The 21,367-nt window shown below is 45.1% G+C and overlaps 1 protein-coding gene across 5 annotated transcripts in view; it reads right to left on the reverse strand.

The window, feature by feature from the left end:
- Positions 1 to 487: 487 nt before the first annotated feature.
- Positions 488 to 21,367, reverse strand: part of LOC311092808 (histone deacetylase 4-like) — a 43,947-nt gene continuing 23,067 nt past the window's right edge. Inside the window, exons 5-27 of one of the 5 annotated variants that reach the window (XM_084129764.1) lie at positions 20,997 to 21,147; positions 20,754 to 20,868; positions 20,267 to 20,379; positions 19,140 to 19,268; positions 18,950 to 19,044; positions 18,506 to 18,610; positions 17,782 to 17,968; positions 15,360 to 15,556; positions 11,088 to 11,267; positions 10,790 to 10,973; positions 10,165 to 10,298; positions 9,396 to 9,498; positions 8,571 to 8,617; positions 8,353 to 8,460; positions 8,174 to 8,229; positions 7,999 to 8,086; positions 7,789 to 7,908; positions 7,607 to 7,704; positions 6,669 to 6,787; positions 6,460 to 6,593; positions 6,270 to 6,354; positions 3,342 to 3,477; positions 488 to 3,263 (exon numbers count right to left, since the gene is read on the reverse strand). In XM_084129764.1, coding sequence (XP_083985890.1) covers positions 3,224 to 3,263; positions 3,342 to 3,477; positions 6,270 to 6,354; positions 6,460 to 6,593; positions 6,669 to 6,787; positions 7,607 to 7,704; positions 7,789 to 7,908; positions 7,999 to 8,086; positions 8,174 to 8,229; positions 8,353 to 8,460; positions 8,571 to 8,617; positions 9,396 to 9,498; positions 10,165 to 10,298; positions 10,790 to 10,973; positions 11,088 to 11,267; positions 15,360 to 15,556; positions 17,782 to 17,968; positions 18,506 to 18,610; positions 18,950 to 19,044; positions 19,140 to 19,268; positions 20,267 to 20,379; positions 20,754 to 20,868; positions 20,997 to 21,147 — 2,724 coding nt within the window. In that variant the 3' untranslated portion in view covers positions 488 to 3,223. Of the gene's footprint in view, positions 3,264 to 3,341; positions 3,478 to 6,269; positions 6,355 to 6,459; positions 6,594 to 6,668; positions 7,376 to 7,606; positions 7,909 to 7,998; positions 8,087 to 8,173; positions 8,230 to 8,352; positions 8,461 to 8,570; positions 8,618 to 9,395; positions 9,499 to 10,164; positions 10,299 to 10,789; positions 10,974 to 11,087; positions 11,268 to 15,359; positions 15,557 to 17,781; positions 17,969 to 18,505; positions 18,611 to 18,949; positions 19,045 to 19,139; positions 19,269 to 20,266; positions 20,380 to 20,753; positions 20,869 to 20,996; positions 21,148 to 21,367 lie in introns of those variants that run through there. The other 4 variants (XM_084129763.1, XR_014608309.1, XR_014608310.1 and 1 more) reach the window with 4 other exon arrangements.

Here is a 21,367-nt window from a genome sequence, read left to right on the forward strand (position 1 = left end):
AAGTTTCTTCTAAATGAGTCCCCTCGAGAAAAAAGCTTGGTCAATTTAATAAAAATTTGTTAAAGCAACACAATTAATCACATTAATAACATTGTCACAACTTCATTTATGTTCAATCCACTTGAAATGGAAGTTAACAATACTTTGTGTTTTCCATCATCAGGAAACGGTGATTTTGCCCGTGAAACCAGACGTTAGTGTTTTCTGTGGCGGACGGAGTTTCTGCTGCTCAACGACTGATAAAACTGAGGAAAAGAGTCACGTCACATCGAGGACGAGGACGAGAACATGTCGTCATCATCTCACACTGAACACGTGTTGCTGCAGGTCAGTGACTATGATCATTTATTTATCATCTTCAACATCATTCAAAACTAACAAAATTAAGGGAGTTTTAGCATGTAGTGAAAATACAATTAAAACCATGTGTATTACAAATCTTTGGCTTGAGATGCTGTTTTAAAAGATGGAAACAAATCAAAATGCTTTGAATTAATGCTTTTTTTATTCCAATTACTGTCATGGACATATTGTCTAACTCTTAAATAAAATAAAATAAAAAACAACGAATGAATAAATCACTGACCATCAAGTGCGTTTCCCAGATTAGTTCCATTGACTGAGCTGATTGTTATATACTTCTAAATCATCATAAAAAACAAGGTTTTGTATATTTGAGACCAGCATGAGCTGCTTACAAAATATAACATCCATGCACACAAAGGGAATGACAGTTCTTCAAATTCATATACTGTATTTAGATTTCCTTTCATATACAAATCTACTATGAACAGAACGAGAACTACACAGTCTGCGATGATGCTTGTAAACCCATGAACCGGTCATAAAGTCTTCATGTAGCTCAAAGAACATGGTACCAAAAGTAACGCATGGAACTAAAATCCACTAGAACAAAAAACAATCGAGTGAAAAGTACAAATATTCTAAATAAAGAAAAACTGTACAAAGCAGGAATGACAGGAATGGAATTAATAGCTAAAAAATAAAAATAACCAGTAACTGAACTAAAAAAAACTAGTAAGATGAACTGACTCAATCCTTTTGGAGATGAAACTCTTGAGAGACACAGAATGAAGCTCTGGAAGGCAAATAAAATCAACATTTCACATGCATAATATTGTACCAATCCCGTCTCATGCTCGGGGGTTTCCAACATTATCAGTTGCAATGGTTTGTTTGGAGAGCGGAAGAGGTTACGAACACAAGCTGATCTGATACACGGTATTCTCTAGACTGGATCTTTTTCCATGAGTTTGAGCACAGAGGCAAAATCATTTAACACACACTGGTCTTGTAATCTGTGTCGAACATCTCACTTTACGAGACTGTAGAAAAAGGTGCAACACAAGATGCAAACTCATGCTTTGGTCAGAAATTCTGTTCTCTAGCTTTTTCCTGTAATGCACATGCAGGTCAATAAACCAGTGAAACCCAACGCCTGGTTTCGGCTGCGTGACGTCGAGCCACTAGTAAAGCAACGATTCTGAAGCGTCTCTCACAGCAGCGCTAGTTCAGAAGACAAGAGTCAGCGCTAGTTCAGAAAACAAGAGAGTCTTCGCTAGTTCAGAAGACAAGAGAGTCAGCGCTAGTTCAGAAGACAAGAGTCAGCGCTAGTTCAGAAAACAAGAGAGTCTTCGCTAGTTCAGAAGACAAGAGAGTCAGCGCTAGTTCAGAAGACAAGAGTCAGCGCTAGTTCAGAAAACAAGAGAGTCTTCGCTAGTTCAGAAGACAAGAGAGTCAGCGCTAGTTCAGAAGACAAGAGTCAGCGCTAGTTCAGAAAACAAGAGAGTCAGCGCTAGTTCAGAAGACAAGAGAGTCAGCGCTAGTTCAGAAGACAAGAGTCAGCGCTAGTTCAGAAAACAAGAGGGTCTTCGCTAGTTCAGAAGACAAGAGAGTCAGCGCTAGTTCAGAAGACAGAGTCAGAGTCAGCGCTAGTTCAGACAAGAGAGTCTTCGCTAGTTCAGAAGGCAAGAGAGTCAGAAGACAAGAGAGTCAGCGCTAGTTCAGAAGACAAGAGTCAGCGCTAGTTCAGAAAACAAGAGGGTCTTCGCTAGTTCAGAAGACAAGAGAGTCAGCGCTAGTTCAGAAGACAGAGTCAGAGTCAGTGCTAGTTCAGACAAGAGAGTCTTCGCTAGTTCAGAAGACAAGAGAGTCAGCGCTAAGTTCAGAAGACAAGAGGGTCTTCGCTAGTTCAGAAGACAAGAGAGTCAGCGCTAGTTCAGAAGACGAGAGTCAGCGCTAGTTCAGAAGACGAGAGAGTCAGCGCTAGTTCAGAAGACGAGAGTCAGCTCTAGTTCAGAAGACGAGAGTCAGCGCTAGTTCAGAAGACGAGAGTCAGCACTAGTTCAGAAGACGAGAGAGTCAGCGCTAGTTCAGAAGACGAGAGAGTCAGCGCTAGTTCAGAAGACGAGAGTCAGCGCTAGTTCAGAAGACAAGAGAGTCAGCGCTAGTTCAGAAGACGAGAGAGTCAGCGCTAGTTCAGAAGACGAGAGAGTCAGCGCTAGTTCAGAAGACGAGAGTCAGCGCTAGTTCAGAAGACGAGAGTCAGCGCTAGTACAGAAGACGAGAGTCTTCGCTAGTTCAGAAGACGAGAGTCAGCGCTAGTTCAGAAGACGAGAGTCAGCGCTAGTTCAGAAGACAAGAGGTTTATCGCTAGACGACTGAAGCGTGAACCGCTGTCCAAGTAAACATGCTGAAAAGTGTTCTCTTCTCCAAACAGGCAAACCCACTGGAACTGTGGGTAATGTGTTCGTGACTTCACTGACTTAAGGCAAACTTCCTCAGAATTAATTCGTATCTCCACGCGGTTGCAAAGGCACTCGCTCTCTGAGAAGCTTCAGTAAAATGGCGCAGGCGAGTCACGCTGAAACGCTGTAGAGCTTGTGACGCTCGCTAGTGTCTCACTCGCTAGTGTCTCGCTCAACAACAGCGGGTTCCAGAGCCTGTGGTTCATCGGACCCTCGCTTTCCCTCCTCCTGTCAGAATGATCTGCTGGCTGATTCAAACGGCCCTCGACATCTGTGACATCTCAAGCCAATAAGACATAAATCTCCAAAAACAAACATTCTCAAGTGACGAGCTTGAAGGCGTTGCATTGGGGCCGCAGTGCTAGCGGGCTACAGCGCTAACAGGGTGCGTTAGCCATTGTGCCCTGACTCTCTCAGCAAGAGACCCAGAAGAGCTTGAGGTCAAACTCTCGTCTCTACATCGGCAGCTCCTCTTCCATGGGCTCGTCCTCCGCTCTGAGCAGAAACACAACAGATGGTGTGAGAGGAAGAAAGAAGTTGAGATGAAGAACAAAGGAGGGGAAACACTTGTACCTTTTCTCCATGACCGCCACAGATAGAGAAGCCATCGCCGTCACCGTCTCGTTCTCTTCAGAGTCGCCTCTCTGAGCCTCTAGCAGAGACAGACCGACTCCTGACGCCGAGCGCTGGACACACCTCCAGTACTGCCCTACACACACACACACACCCATCAGACCTACACAAACACACATCCATCAACCGTACGGGTCGTTCCAGCGTCAGTTCAGCTCTACTGACCGCAGGTGTGGCGTCAGCGATGGTTAAAAGGGTTAGTTCATTTAGTTTGTGTAAGAAAAATATCCATATTTAAAACTTTATCGACTAAATTAACTATCTTCCGACACACGGCCGTACGCAAGTCGACTTACGCCGCAAGAGTAATGCTTGACGATGTCTGACGTAGATGTAGGAGTAGCGTAAGCTTTGAGCCTCTCGCGGTTCAAACAAACAGCGCTGGGCAACAAACTCAAGCTCCTCCCACATTTCTCTTTAAAAATTCTCATTTTAGATTAATTCGTGACTAGTGTTTTGTTTTGCTCGATCCTCTGTGCTTCCACGTTCGTCATTACGTCATGCGTCGGGTCAAGTGTTACTCTTTCATAGTAAATCGATGCATACATATTCGTCTGTCGGAAGCTAGTTATTTTAGTCGATAAAGTTTTAAATATGGATATTTTTCTTGAACGAACGCATTGCTTCACTTCAGAAGGCCTTTATTAACCCCCACAGAGGGGTTAATCATGGATAGATGCACTTTTATGATGGATAATTCACTTTTATGATGGATTGATGAATTTTTATGATGGATAGTCGCACTTTTATGATGGATAGATGCACTTTTATGATGGATAGTCACACTTTTATGATGGATAATTCACTTTTATGATGGATAGATGCACTTTTATGATGGATAGTCGCACTTTTATGATGGATAATTCACTTTTATGATTGATAGATGTACTTATGATGGATAATTCACTTTTATGATGGATAATTCACTTTTATGATGGATAGATGCACTTTTATCATGATAGATGCACATTTATGATGGACAGATGCACTTTTATGATGGATAATTCACTTTTATGATGGATAGTCGCACTTTTATGATGGATAATTCACTGTTATGATGGATAGATGCACTTTTATGATGGATAGTCACACTTTTATGATGGATAGATACACTTTTATGATGGATAGTCACACTTTTATGATGGATAATTCACTTTTATGATGGATAGATGCACTTTTATGATGGATAGTCGCACTTTTATGATGGATAATTCACTTTTATGATTGATAGATGTACTTATGATGGATAATTCACTTTTATGATGGATAATTCACTTTTATGATGGATAGATGCACTTTTATCATGGATAGATGCACATTTATGATGGACAGATGCACTTTTATGATGGATAATTCACTTTTATGATGGATAGTCGCACTTTTATGATGGATAATTCACTGTTATGATGGATAGATGCACTTTTATGATGGATAGTCACACTTTTATGATGGATAGATGCACTTTTATGATGGATAGTCACTTTTATGATGGATAATTCACTTTTATGATGGATAGATGCACTTTTATGATGGATAGTCGCACTTTTATGATGGATAATTCACTTTTATGATTGATAGATGTACTTATGATGGATAATTCACTTTTATGATGGATAGATGCACTTTTATCATGGATAGATGCACATTTATGATGGACAGATGCACTTTTATGATGGATAATTCACTTTTATGATGGATAGTCACACTTTTATGATGGATAATTCACTGTTATGATGGATAGATGCACTTTTATGATGGATAGTCACACTTTTATGATGGATAGATGCAATTTTATGATGGATAGATGCACTTTTATGATGGATAATTCACTTTTATGATGATAAATGCACTTTTATGATGGATAGATGCACTTTTATGATGGATAGTCACACTTTTATGATGGATAGATGCACTTTTATGATGGATAGTCACACTTTTATGATGGATAGATGCAATTTTATGATGGATAGATGCACTTTTATGATGGATAATTCACTTTTATGATGATAAATGCACTTTTATGATGGATAGATGCACTTTTATGATGGATAGTTGCACTTTTATCATGGATAGATGCACTTTTATGATGGATAGATGGATGTATGCACTTTATGGACTTATAATATAATATACATAATATACTATACATATTATAATATACAGCCATTCACTGCCATTATAAAGCTTGGAAGAGCCAGGACATTTTTTAATATAACTCTGATTGTATTCGTCTGAAAGAAGAATGTTATAAACACTTAGGATGACTTGAGGGTGAGTAAATCATGGGCTAATTTTCATTTTTGGGTGAACTATCCCTTTAAAACACTTTCAGCTCATCCCACAGTTTGTAGAAAGAAGCAAAAATCCCCTACAGTCAATAATTCTTCCAGTCCAAGTCTATGGAGAGAGGAATATTCTGGAGGCGTTACAAGCAGCTCATCATTGTGTCAAAGCGCTTGTATATGATCGTTAGCATTAATGTCACTGTCATTTGAGCTGTTCGAACACAATGACACATTAACTGTCATTGATCCGGTGTTTTTCTCAACATAAACAGTCGTTCTTGTGACGAATCATGCAAAGGTTAACGAGTTAAGTTTTAGCTTTGCTCTGTTCCTGTAGCTCTAACGGTTCAGCATGGGTTCGATTCCCAGGGTTCTGATAACATGCATTTCGCCCTGGATAAAGGCGTCTATATAGGATATAAAAGTGATGCAGTCAAGATGTCAGTCTTCTGTGAAACTGCCCTGTAGACTTATACTGTAAGTACATTAATTTGCAGATGATATTTGACACAGAGATGAAGATGATTCATGAATTAGACATTAGACAGAAGTAAATGATTATTTGTGAAGACTTGAGACTCACTGTGAGTTTCCAGGACTTTCTCTATGGATCTGACGGCGTTCTCATTGGGTCTCTGCTTCAGGACGTCTGCAGGAAACGGCTCTAGCTGTTCAACACAAACACGTGATCAAAAACACAAATCTGCCTTTAACAAGAATCTGCCTCATGCAAATGAAAGCTTACAATGCAAAGGATGATGGGTAATCAGTACCTCTATTCCCAGGAGCGCTGAAACGCAGGCCTCTGACGCGTCACAAATGGCCCTGAGGTCGTGACCCCCCTCCAGCGCCAGGACCACGCGACCCCCGGCCAATCCCATCAGTTGCTGGGTCAGGTGACCTAAACCTGGAGCAAAGCGATGTTGGCTTTTACTGAAGTGCCCAGAAGATGAATATAGCAGTAAGGGTTAGCGGCGCTTACATCTGGAGGAGAGTGTGTATCCTCCCAGCGGCGGCGGGTGACCCTCCACTGCATCAAACCCTGCAGACACCAGCACCAGATCCGGAGCGAACTCACCCGCGATTGGCATCACCACCGTCCTGACACACACACACACACACACACACACACACACACACACTCTCATGAGCAGAGCAAACTCATCCACGATTGGCATCACCACCATCCTGACACACACACACACACACACTCATGAGCAGAGCAAACTCATCCGCAATCGGCATCACCACCGCCCTGACACACACACACACACAAGCAGAGCAAACTCATCCATGATTGGCATCACCACCGTCCTGACACACACACACACACACACACACTCATGAGCAGAGCAAACTCAACCATGATTGGCATCACCACCGTCCTGACACACACACACACACACACACACACTCATGAGCAGAGCAAACTCACCTGCGATCGGCATCACCACCGTCCTGACACACACACACACACACACACTCTCATGAGCAGAGCAAACTCACCCGCGATCGGCATCACCACCGTCCTGACACACACACACACACACACACGAGCAGAGCAAACTCACCCACGATCGGCATCACCACCGTCCTGACACACACACACACACACACACACACACACACACACACACACACACTCTCATGAGCAGAGCAAACTCACCCGCGATCGGCATCACCACCGTCCTGACACACACACACACATGAGCAGATCAAACTCACCCGGGATCGGCATCCGATCACTACTCACTAGTGTGCATCCGTGTATGTGTGTGAGAGAGAGTGTGTGTGCGTGTGAGTTCTCATGTACTTGTACTGTGTGTATCCTGAACTCTTAACCCATCAGTCAAACTCAGAAACATCTGATCCATGATGAACTGATGTGATGAAGAGTGTGTGTCTTGAAGACTCTGGTACCTGAATGCAGTGAGATATTCAGCGTCTCCCATCGGTGGCTCCAGGCCTCCAGTAAACGCCACGTTCACATTGAAACCGACTCCTGCTCCACTTCCCACCTGTAGAGGGCAGAGTGAGAAATACACGAGAGAAAACCCTTCCCACAATCCACTGGCTCGTATAATCACACACACAGTCTGTACCTCTTCGGGAGCGCCGCTGCCCGGGAAGAAGTTCCCGTCGTCGTAGCGATGAAGCGAGATGTAGAGAACACTGGGGTCGTCGTAGAACGCTTGCTGAGTCCCGTTGCCATGGTGAACGTCCTGATGGAGTTTAACAAGAAACATTCAATGTTAAATAGAAGAAAACAAAATATTATCTTAGTGCCAGGTAATTTTTCAAAATGAACTCACCCAATCAACAATCAGAATTTTGCTGACATTGAGTCTTTGCTGTAGGAGTTTCACTGCTATGGCAACAGAGTTAAAGTAACAGAAGCCCCTGTGATTGGACGAGAGCACCAGCGTTATTGACATGAAGGAAGGAAGACAGAAAGAGACACACACACACATAAACACAGAGTCTCACATTGGTGTGCTTTCCTCTGCATGATGCCCTGGAGGCCGGACCACCGCAAACCCGTTCTGCAGAGAGGGAGAAACACTCTTCGTAAAACACATAACACACACACACACACACACAGAAGAGAGAGGGAAAGACAGTGGCAGACCTTCAGCTCTCCTGAGGCCACACACACACACACACACCTTCAGCTCTCCTGATGCCACTTTAAATACGAGTTCGATCACAGAACCGGCAGCCAGACGCGCTGCGCTCGATGAGTGAACTTCATTCCACACGGTGTCACTGTCCACCTTCACACACCGGAAACACACAAACACACACCAGAAACACACAGAAACCCTCTTTAGTGCTGCTCAAATGAAGAGATTCTGGAGACAGAGCTGGTTTAGTTCCTACTCACCCCGATCCCTCCACACGGCAACCGGACAAACATGGACATGAGCGAACCTGAGACAGGAGAGACGTGTCAGTGACAGATCTCAGAGGCTTTGACTCTACAGATCTCAGACGCTTTGACTCTACAGATCTCAGACGCTCCGACTCTACAGATCTCAGAGGCTTCGACTCTACAGATCTCAGACGCTCCGACTCTACAGATCTCAGACGCTCCGACTCTACAGATCTCAGACGCTTCGACTCTTCAGATCTCAGACGCTCCGACTCTTCAGATCCCAGACGCTTCGACTCTACAGATGCTTCGAGTCTACAGATCTCAGACGCTTTGACTCTACAGATCTCAGATGCTTCGACTCTTCAGATCTGACGCTTCGACTCTACAGATCTCAGACGCTTCGACTCTACAGATCTCAGACGCTCCGACTCTTCAGATCCCAGACGCTTCGACTCTACAGATGCTTCGAGTCTACAGATCTCAGACGCTTTGACTCTACAGATCTCAGACGCTTCGACTCTACAGATCTCAGACGCTTCGACTCTACAGATCTCAGATGCTTCAGACGCTTCGACTCTACAGATCTCAGATGCTTCAGACGCTTCGACTCTACAGATCTCAGACGCTTTGACTCTACAGATCTCAGACGCTTTGACTCTCAGATCTCAGATGCTTCAGACGCTTCGACTCTACAGATCTCAGACGCTTCGACTCTACAGATCTCAGATGCTTCAGACGCTTCGACTCTACAGATCTCAGACGCTTCGACTCTACAGATCTCAGACGCTTTGACTCTCAGATCTCAGTCTGTCGAACAGGAGGGAAAGGTCTTACTGTCCAGTTTCTGCCGGAGTGGATTGATCCCATACAGCATGACATGAGCTTCAGTGTGAACCGTCTGCAGTTCCTCTAATGTGGCTTTTCTTCCACGGATACACTGGAAATAAAGGACAGAGAGATTCAGTAGAGCACGAGAGCACCACCTGCTGACGGTCATTAGAAGTGCACTGCAGCTCAGGGAAAATTATCCAACATGGTAAATAACACATTAAAACATTGTTCGAGTCAAACTGTAACAATGTCATAACCAGACGTGATGCAATAAACCAGATAGAAGGCATCTTTTCCAGGTTAATCAGAGTTTTTCCTGATAACATACAAAGTATGACAGTGATAAACTCAACTACTGATTATGTGCTTTATTTAATGTTAAAAGTGTCTAATGTGAGTTTGAATACCATTTTGTTCACCCTTTATAGCCGTACTGAAAGCCACAATGGATCATTCACCTCAGATCTTAAACAAGATTCAAACTGTGAACAAACAAGTGTATTCAATGACAAAGATTGTTTCATTCACAGAGTATGTATTTTAATGTTAAATTATGTAATATTTATTAATTTGATTATCCGTTTGTTTGCAAATGTACTTGCAGAGAGACTCTAACCCTAGCCCAGTGGAGTCATGTGACAGAGTGTGACGCAGGTGGAATCATGTGACGCAGGTGAGGTCATGTGACAGAGTGTGACGCAGGTGGAATCATGTGACGCAGGTGGAGTCGTGATGCAGGTGGAGTCATGTGACGAGTATGTCGCAGTCGCACCTCACACTGGTTGCGCAGACCTGTCTCCTGCAGCCGAGACCAGATGCTCTGGATGCGTCCGGCGTGTTCGGGGTGTGTGTTGGTGTTTCCACACATGCACTGGTGCTTCTGCATGAGAGAGTCGTACACCAGACCTGAGGAAACACACACATGCAGAAACTTTCATTCAGAAGTTCAGCGATCTGAGTTCTGTTGTAAATCGAGAGAGAGAGTCACTGTGGTGAAGCGAGAGAGACACACCTGTGCTGAAACGAGAGAGAGAGAGAGAGAGAGAGAGAGAGAGAGAGAGTGTCCCCTGTGGTGAAGCGAGAGAGAGAGAGAGAGAGAGAGAGAGTGTCCCCTGTGGTGAAGCGAGAGAGAGAGAGAGAGAGTCACCTGTGGTAGAGAGAGAAAGAGAGTGAGAGTGTCATCTGTGGTGAAGCGAGAGAGAGAGAGAGAGAGAGAGAGAGTATGTCACCTGTGGTGAAGCGTGAGAGAGAGAGAGAGAGAGAGAGAGAGAGAGAGAGTAAGTGTCACCTGTGGTGAAGCGTGAGAGAGAGAGAGAGTCACCTGTGGTGAAGCGTGAGAGAGAGAGAGAGAGAGTATGTCACCTGTGGTGAAGCGTGAGAGAGAGAGAGATGGTCACCTGTGGTGAAGCGAGTGCTGGAAGGCTGGTCCTGTGTGCTGAAGAAGCTGGCAGACGCAGGAGAGGACTGAGTTCTGGAGAGTTTCTGGTGTCCTGGGAAACTCACAGACGCTCCTGATGCCTCCATCGACGCCTGGTAGTTCCTGAGCTGATGGATCCTCTGCTGCTCCAACAGGAGGGCCTGCTGCTCACACACACACACACACACACACACACACAAACACAGGTATGTGCACTGACAACAACCACAAGAGGGCGACAGAAACAGCAAACACACATCTTCAGGTGTTTCTCTCACCTGTTTGAACAGCACTTCCTGCTCCTCCGGTCTCTGCTCCTCTGGGAGATCTGGAGATTCCTGTTTAATGGAGATATTCATGTGTGTTTCGGTCTGTGCAGCGTCCAGTTGCTCTCGCAGCTCTTCCTCCGTCTCTTCCGGGTGACTCTGGTGCTGCCGATCACTCGGTTTACCCAACATCTAACACAAACACACACACACACACACACACAAACAAAGGCACAGGACAGATACATCAGTGTTTCACAGAAGACTGTTGCTGCTGAAACATATGAGTTTATAAGTCGTTCAGCAGATACTTTTTATTCACAGTGACTTGCATTGCATTAAAGGTGCACATGATATCGGTTCATGAATTCCTTGGGAATCAATCTCATGACCTTTGACTCTACTTTTTAACTGTTTTCCACTTTTTCACCATGTTTTCTTGCATGTTTTCGGGTGTTTGCCTCAGTTAAACAGGCAAGACAAACACTCTTCATTCAGGATAGTGAGAAATGAAGTCTTTCCTCGACTGCTGAGAGAACGGACTCGCTTCGGTTCAATCAGGGATTAAATGAAGAGCGAGCGACACTGACCAGAACGGTTTTATTCAAAGTGACCTGCAGTGCATTGACATTTATCATTATGTGTGTTTCCTGGGACTCTCATGGAACCCATGATCTCGGCATTGCTAGCGCCATTATCTACTTATTTAATTAATGGCCAAGCAGCTGTAAAGCGTGGGATGCAGTGGTGTAAAGCGAGGGATGCAGTGGTGTAAAGCGTGGGGTGCAGTGGTGTAAAGCAAGGGATGCAGTAGAGTAAAGCGTGGGATGCAGTGGTGTAAAGCGAGGGATGCAGTGGTGTAAAGCGTGGGATGCAGTGGTGTAAAGCGAGGGATGCAGTGGAGTAAAGCGTGGGGTGCAGTGGTGTAAAGCGTGGGGTGCAGTGGAGTAAAGCGTGGGGTGCAGTGGAGTAAAGCGTGGGGTGCAGTGGTGTAAAGCGAGGGATGCAGTGGAGTAAAGCGTGGGATGCAGTGGAGTAAAGCGTGGGGTGCAGTGGTGTAAAGCATGGGATGCAGTGGTGTAAAGCGTGGGGTGCAGTGGTGTAAAGCGTGGAGTGCAGTGGTGTAAAGCGTGGGGTGCAGTGGAGTAAAGCGTGGGATGCAGTGGTGTAAAGCGTGGAGTGCAGTGGTGTAAAGCATGGGATGCAGTGGAGTAAAGCGTGGGATGCAGTGGTGTAAAGCGTGGGGTGCAGTGGTGTAAAGCGTGGAGTGCAGTGGTGTAAAGCGTGGGGTGCAGTGGAGTAAAGCGTGGGATGCAGTGGTGTAAAGCGTGGAGTGCAGTGGTGTAAAGCATGGGATGCAGTGGAGTAAAGCGTGGGATGCAGTGGTGTAAAGCGTGGAGTGCAGTGGTGTAAAGCGTGGGGTGCAGTGGAGTAAAGCGTGGGGTGCAGTGGTGTAAAGCGTGGGGTGCAGTGGTGTAAAGCGTGAGGTGCAGTGGTGTAAAGCGTGGGGTGCAGTGGAGTAAAGCGAGGGATGCAGTGGTGTAAAGCGAGGGATGCAGTGGTGTAAAGCGAGGGGTGCAGTGGAGTAAAGCGAGGGATGCAGTGGTGTAAAGCGAGGGATGCAGTGGTGTAAAGCGTGGGATGCAGTGGTGTAAAGCGTGGGATGCAGTGGTGTAAAGCGAGGGATGCAGTGGTGTAAAGCGAGGGATGCAGTGGTGTAAAGCGTGGGGTGCAGTGGAGTAAAGCGAGGGATGCAGTGGTGTAAAGCGAGGGATGCAGTGGTGTAAAGCGTGGGATGCAGTGGTGTAAAGCGTGGTGCAGTGGAGTAAAGCGAGGGAGGCAGTGGTGTAAAGCGAGGGATGCAGTGGTGTAAAGCGTGGGGTGCAGTGGAGTAAAGCGAGGGATGCAGTGGTGTAAAGCGAGGGATGCAGTGGTGTAAAGCGTGGGGTGCAGTGGTGTAAAGCGTGGGATGCAGTGGTGTAAAGCGAGGAATGCAGTGGTGTAAAGCGTGGGGTGCAGTGGAGTAAAGCGTGGGGTGCAGTGGAGTAAAGCGAGGGATGCAGTGGTGTAAAGCGAGGGATGCAGTGGTGTAAAGCGAGGGATGCAGTGGTGTAAAGCGTGGGGTGCAGTGGAGTAAAGCGTGGGGTGCAGTGGAGTAAAGCGTGGGGTGCAGTGGAGTAAAGCGTGGGGTGCAGTGGTGTAAAGCGAGGGATGCAGTGGTGTAAAGCGAGGGCTTCACGATATTGGAAAAAAAATTACATTGCGATATTTTTTCCCCAACGATATATATATCGATATTGCGAGCCATCAATCCAAGCTAAAGTCAATAATTACCATTCCATGATATTAATAATTTCACTAATAAGCAAGCTTCATTACAAGTGACAAAAAGGCCACTTAATATTTTATTCCAAAATTAGAACATATTTCTGTCAGAATTCGGTGAACGTTCTATGCAATCCAACGTGGCGGCGCTCTTAACAGATGTTTGTTGTTCATTAGGCTATAATTCCTCAAAATAAGTAAAAAAAAAAATATTATTCTCTCTCTCTCTCTCTCTGTGTCTCTGTTTTCGGTGCTGATGCAGTGACGCGTTCATGTAAACAGCACCTAAAAGCTGTCACAAAGAACCAGCAAAAGTAATGATTATGAATATGTAAAATATTACAATGAGACATTTTAATTGTTTATTAATAAACAAGTGTTTTCTGTAAAGATGAAGTTGACAATACTGACTCGCGATCTTCGCAGTATCGCGCAGGAGAGAAATGCACTTTTCATAGCCTACGGATTACATAGTTTTATTTTGTTTTGAATGGTTCTGTTTAAAAGTAGAGATTTCTGTAGATAATAGATATATTTCTATTTTTTTTTTTTTTTTTTTTAGGTGTGTGAGGCGAGTAGGCTACCTTATACGCTGAGTTTCGGTTCATGGATGATAGCTTAAGCTCCAGTTCAGGCGCTGGTGCCTCCGTGTCGTGATTATGTCTGTTATATTTACTTTTTATTTATTAAATCCAGGAAATTGGATAATGAAACACTGATTAAAATTAAAATTAATACAAAACGAAATTTGCTTTAAAGAAAGGCTTTGTGCTTTCTGTTTGAGGTCTCTGTGAAAGTTTTAAAGCAGTCTTTTAGTGCCGCTTTCATAACGGTCGCGTCCGTAATGGAGAACTGTCACGTAACATTGTTTTTTCCTCATAAATGCGAACACGAAAAATAAAAGACTTTTAAAAAAAGACAACCATCCACAACTTTATAACACTCCAGCAAAGTACCTCTTTTTGGTCAACATCCTCCTTTTTGTAGACGAAATAGTCCCAAATAGCTGATTTTGACTTAATTTTTTGCGGCGGCGGATCCTCTTCGTCGCCCATTTTTAGCCAGTGAATGTTGGCTGTGAGCGGTGAGCGCGGTGAGCTGCGGCACAGCGAACCAATCACTGTGCAGGCATGCGGAACGTGTATGTCACCCCAGCAAAAAGCCATACAACAAACTTGTGTTTACTGTTTGCTACCCTGGTGCTACCGTTCTCTTAATACACTATGGGTGCTACTACCCTTCACATCGCATGTTCCGGCGATGTGACTATCGCTCATTCGCACATCGCAATGTCGATGTTAAAACAGAATATCGTTCAGCCCTAGTGTAAAGCGAGGGATGCAGTGGAGTAAAGCGAGGGATGCAGTGTGGTAAAGCGTGGGGTGCAGTGGTGTAAAGCGTGAGGTGCAGTGGTGTAAAGCGAGGGATGCAGTGGTGTAAAGCGTGGGATGCAGTGGAGTAAAGCGTGGGATGCAGTGGTGTAAAGCGTGGGATGCAGTGGAGTAAAGCGTGGGGTGCAGTGGTGTAAAGCGTGGGGTGCAGTGGTGTAAAGCGTGGGGTGCAGTGGTGTAAAGCGTGGGATGCAGTGGTGTAAAGCGTGGGATGCAGTGGTGTAAAGCGTTAGATGCAGTGGTGTAAAGCGTGGGATGCAGTGGTGTAAAGCTTGGGATGCAGTGGAGTAAAGCTTGGGATGCAGTGGTGTCAAGCGTGGGATGCAGTGGTGTAAAGCGTGGGATGCAGTGGTGTAAAGCGTGGGATGCAGTGGTGTAAAGCTTGGGATGCAGTGGTGTAAAGCGTGAGATGCAGTGGTGTAAAGCGTGAGATGCAGTGGTGTAAAGCTTGGGATGCAGTGGAGTAAAGCTTTGGATGCGATAGATTCCCATCAACTAAGTCACTTACTACTGAATCAATTACAGCCATTAAATCTGTGATGTAGGAAGAGGGTGAAGAGTCTCTGACCTTGTTGATGTGCATTTGCTGGAAGTGCTGCTTGTGTTTCTCCAGGAACTGCTGGTGCTGCTGCTGGACGACGAGCTGCTGGAGAGCCTGACCGCTCTGAGGAAGAGGAGGCTGACCGCTCTGAGGAAGAGGAGCCGACTGCGTGCGGCCCAGAGGACGGTGCTGCCGCAGCTTCTGGAGAGGAGAAGCGGACATACCTGTGCAGGCAAGCACACACACTCCTCGTGAACACACACACACACACTCACAACGGTGACGCGGACATACAGTTGCCATCGAAATCTTTCAACCCCCATTGCAAAAATTTACAGACTTACAGCTGTTTGCAATGATCAAACTAAAGTAATTGAAATAGCTCAACACTACAAATGTTTCAAATGGTTTACCCAAGTTTAACTGAAAATGCAACTTTTAATAACTTCTGCAGTTTCAAAATTATTCAACCCCCTGAATAGAATTCCTCACAACAGAACAAATCTGCAAAAAAGGTGTTGTCTCAAGCACACCTGATGCAACTTATCAAGGGCTTCATTAGTTGCACCAGGTTTGCTTGAGCTAGAACAGATGAAATATCTGAACTGGCTGGGATTGTTGAGTGTGACGTTTGACTGCAAGTTAGAAATAAGGCTAAGTCAAAATAATGGTCCAAAAAGTTAAGAGAAGATATCATAACCCTTCACAAACAAGGAACAGAATACAAAAAGATAGCGAAGGCACTAAATGTTCCTAGAGACACCGTTGGAAGTATAGTTTGCGTTGCGAGTTCAAAGTTAAAGGAACAGGGGTTACTCTACCTGGACGGGGCAGAAAAGGGAAGATATCAATGACTGTAACCAGATTTCTGAGAAGGCAGGTTCAGAAAAACCCTTGAGTGACTGCAAAAGACCTACAACAAGACTTGATGGCAACAGGCACTGAGGTTTCAGCACAGTAAGGCTTGTACTAAACACATGCCAGAACTCTAAGACTACACCACTACTACCACTACTGTTGGCTCCAATTTGCACAAAATCATATAAATAACCACAGAAGTTTTGGGATTCTGTTCTGTGGAGCGATGAAACAAAATTGAAACTTTTTGGCATTATGGATCAGAAGTGTGTCTGGAGAAAGAAGAATGAAGCATATGCTGTAAAGAACACTGTCTACAGTTCAGCATGGTGGAGCTTGTGATGCTCTGCGGCTGATTTATATCCTTTGGCACTGGAAACCTGCAGCGTGTGGAAGACAAGATGGATTCACTGAAGTATCAGGAAATCCTAGCAGAAAACGTCAAGCCGTCAGTGAGGAAAGCTGGAGCTTGGACCTTCCAACAGGAAAATTATCCCAAGCATACCTCAAATTCCAGCAAGGCTTGGTTTCAGAAGAAGTCCTGGATGATTCTACAGTGGCCATGACATTCACATGACTTGAACCCCATGGAAAATCTCTGGTGGGATTTGAAGAAGGGTGTTGCAGCACGCAAACCCAAAAATATTACTGAACTGGAGGCCATTGCTCATGAGGAACAAGCTCAGATTCCTCAGAAACGCTGGCAGAAGCTGCTGTCTGGTTATACATCTCATTTGCAGAAGGTCAGAACAGCAAAAAGCTGATCTACCAAGTACTAAAGATGCTTGCCATGAAGGGGTTGAATCATTTTGAGACTGTGGAAGTCATTAAAAGTAGCATTTTCAGTTGAATTTGCAGAAACCACATGACACATTTGTTGTGTTGAGCTATTTCAATTACTTTTGGTTGATTTGTTCATTGCAAACAGCTGAAAGTCTGTAAAGGTTGCCAATTAACCTGATTTGCAATGGGGGTTGAATAATTTTGATTGCAACTGTACCTGCGCAGAACACACTCCTCGTAAACATGCACACTCACGAAGGCGACGCTGACATACCTGCGCAGAATACACTCCTCGTGAATACACGCACACACACTCTTCTTGAACGCGCACACACACTCACATCAGCTGGACTATCGCTTCAACCGCAAGTATGCTAAACCACTTGACATTGAAACACCCTGTAAAATCCGTTCATTCATTGAGGATTCTGCGCAGATGTCACCGCTCTTCATGCGTGTCGGAGCTGGCAGCTCTGAGAGGCTCATTGTTCAGTTCCTGCTCCCATTCATGGGTTATTAGAGGCGTGTTCTTCTGGGCACGCGGCGCTGGCATGAGGACAGACCAGTCGCTGGCACACCGTGTTCCTCTCTGACCTCCTGCTGCGAGCCGGAGCACTGATCTAATTAACCGGAGGGACCCTTGACTCGGACACGGTTACGGCCTGTTCTCACACACCTATCGGCTTACGCAACGCTCTGGGAAACACTGGCCTGGGAAACACTCCGCCATCAGAGCCACAGATATGGTTCATAACGGACTGCATCATCTTTACTAACCCAAACCTCAAACTCAAAGAGCTCTACTCACCTGCAGCTAAAGGACTCGGTGGGGCCGATTGCTCCAGGAGGACCATGTGCTGCAGCAGTGCATTGTGGGAGTTTGCAGTGTCTGAATTGCCCAGGAATGAGGGAAGGTGAGAGGCGCCCAGGAACGGAGAGCTTATGGGTAATCCAGTCACGGACAAGCGTTCACTGTCTGGCTGGGTAGATGTCACCTTTTTGAAGAAATGACCAAATGAAACTCAATCTTTTCCTAAGCATAACATAATGAAGCAAAAGGAAGACGAGCGCCGAACAAAACAGCCCAGATCTCAAACACACACGTCTCAGATCGATCGTGACCGTTTCTCACACAAATCAGATCAGAACTGCATTGGGAATATTCCTTTACTAATGTTCGAACTGCAGTTTAAGACTCTAATTGGTATGTTCATGTTCTAGTAAAAATATCTAACCATCTTTTAAAAACAAATCCACTTGAGAGGCAAATTGGACGACTTCAGAGCATATATCCTGGATTAAGTGCATTTTTCTAACCCACTGTAATGAAACTTTTCTAAAAGCACAAACATGGTAAGATTTATGCTTAGAGCAAGAGAAAACTTTTTGCTAATTCTTTCTAGAAATATTCTGTGAAAATTCTGTTTTTATGTCAAGTAAATGTATCTCGTAAGGATGTTAGTAAGGAAGCAGATCACTAGTAGAAAACAAGACAAAATGAATGGATAATAGAGGATTTTTTGAATACTCACGTTGTTGGCGCTGGCAGGCAGACCCAGGGTGATGTTGGGTAACGAGGGAGACGTGTAGAGCGACAGCTGACTGATCGAATCACGAGCAGCCGGCCTGAGAGACGACTGGAGAACATCACATTCATGCATTTATTCCAAAGTGACTTATAGAGGAACTCAAGCACTGTCATAGAGCCAGCAGTATCATAGAGCACAACACCAGCTTTATCAGGAGGACAGACTAGGAAACAAGCTAGAGTGTGAAATGTAGAGAAAAGAGGATTTTTAGAGTGTAAGAACCATGAGTTCACAAAAACAAATGTTTGTCTGTGTTCTCAGTGTTTTTTAGTCCCGATCCTGAGGAGCACAGCACTTTTGTGACATTTTATATGTCTCCATCATTTAACTCTTCGGATATAGATGATCAGCATTCAGAGAGATTTTTGTGATCTGACACACACCCACCTCGGTCGCGCTGGTGCCGTTCTCGCTCAGGTTGGTGTGTGAGCTGTTGTTTGGGGAACTGGGTCCTGAAGCAGGAGCGCTGCTACATGCCGAATCTACAGACCCAGAGAAGAAGAGAGAGAGTTAGTGTGTGTGTGTGTGTGTGTAAACCCTCAGGTGTGTGTGATCATGAGCTCATCTCACACTTCACCTGTGGTCTCCAGAGAGCGCTTCTTCAGCGAGCTGACGGGACTGTCTCTGCGTCGCAGTAACGGACTACTCCTGCGCTCACACACTTTCTGCTTCAGACGAGAGCGCAGCTTCAGGTTCGGCTCCGACGCTAAAGACAACACAACTGCTTACACACACACCTCGCTGCACACAACTGCTTACACACACACACCTCGCTGCACACAACACAACTGCTTACACACACACCTCGCTGAACACAACTGCTTACACACACACACCTCGCTGCACACAACACAACTGCTTACACAAACACCTCGCTGCACACAACACAACTGCTTACACACACACCTCACTGCACACAACACAACTGCTTACACACACACACCTCGCTGCACACAACACAACTGCTTACACACACACCTCGCTGCACACAACACAACTGCTTACACACACAACTATCTGCACACAACACAACTGCTTACACACACACCTCGCTTTAGCTGAACACACTACGGCCCGGTTTCACACACAGGGCTTAGACTAAGCCAGGATTAGACCATAGATCAATTAGGACATTTAAGTAATTTTTATAAACATGCTTAGAAAAAAACATTACCGATGTGCATCTTAAAACTAAAAAGGCACTGATATATTTTTAAGATCAGTCAGTGCAAGTTTATTTCAGTGGAAACAGCTCAGACTTACATTTTAGTCTAGGACTAGTCTTAAGCCCTGTCTGTGAAACCAGGGGTACATGTTTCATTCTAAACCAGGATCTGTCTAGGACAAGCTGGTAATACTAGAGAGAGACACTATAAGAAGCATCACAGAACTAACATCTGAAATAAGGAAATAACAGCACATTCAACATCACACATCAAGAGGGAAATGATTTCAGTAAACACAGTTTTATGTTTGTTTTGTTTTTTAACTTTTTTTTTACATTTTTACATCAGAGGCGACATTTCCTCTAAAGGTCAAGAGTCACTCAAGACAAGATTCTCACCAAAACAGCGATCACTTCTGTCTCCTTGCATGAAAACACGCACTAACATGAGGTGATAAACCTGTGATCTCTGAGCCCCAGGCGTCTCCTGCATCCGCTTCACACACTGAGGAATGAGTGTGTTGTACTGCATGAAGTACCTGTTTTGCGCAGTGGAAAGTCTTTGGAGTCGTAGACGCTCATGGCAGGATGACTGAAGGAACTGGAGGTTTGAGGAGGAGAGCTCTGATCTAAAGAACTGTGCTGAGTTTTCCTGAACACACACACAGACACAGACAGACAGAGGAAACATGAACATGATGAACTGATACAGGTCACAGTTTCTTCAGCTAGTAAAGATCAGCAGCCTGAATCACTGTGAATATACACAGTGAGTGAACAGGATCCTGACAGGTTGGCTGAATGCCGGCATCACAGGATTAACCTCTGCTGGTGAAGGTGAAAGTGTGTGTGGATCTGATCTAGTTATCAGCGCTCGTCTGTCAAGCCTGGTTAATGCTTTGCCTCTGATTGATGTGTTTTGATCAGTTTGAGCCTGAATAACAAACAGCGTGAACATCAATAACTACACCAGACGCTCTCCGATCAGAAGTTGTGTGTGTGTGTGTGTGTGTGTCTCAGCCGTACCAGTAGTGTGTGTTGCTGGAGATGCAGTGGTTGAGACTCCGCTGAGCAAGCGCTTTCTTTTTATTCAGAACAAACTCCTGCAGACGCATCTTCACCTCAGTGCTGGCCACCGCACCTATCCACAGCAAACACAGGTTACGAAAGCCTGATCACTGTTTGCTTCAGTGTAACTGATGTCTGTTACTGGCTTGTGTTAATCAGAGTTCCTCCAGTGTAAACGGAGCGTGTGCGGGATGAACTCACTCTCCTGCCCGCGCTCCTTGTTCTTCAGGAGCTGCAGCTTCTGCTCGCGCTGATGCTTCTCCAGCTCCTGCTCCAGCCGGTGATGCTCCATCTTCCTCTGGTGCTCCAGCAGCTCCTGCTGATGCTTCAGGGCCAGAAGATCCTGCTGATGCTGAGGAGACACACACAGGACGATATCTGGCAGGAGTCCGGATCAAAGCCGGCAAACAGTGAATCATCTCCAGCATTACTCCAGACTAACCCTGTGGTAATGACTGTGCTAGAGTTACACACAATGACTGGCTACAGTGATCAACGCACGTTAGGGTTTGAAAGTGTTTTAAAAAACAGGAGCAGGAGCGTTTGAAAGCACAATCGGACCGGTCCTGCTC

This window comes from Abramis brama (genome assembly GCF_963993115.1).
Source record: "Abramis brama genome assembly, chromosome: 11".
Lineage (NCBI taxonomy): Eukaryota > Metazoa > Chordata > Actinopteri > Cypriniformes > Leuciscidae > Abramis > Abramis brama.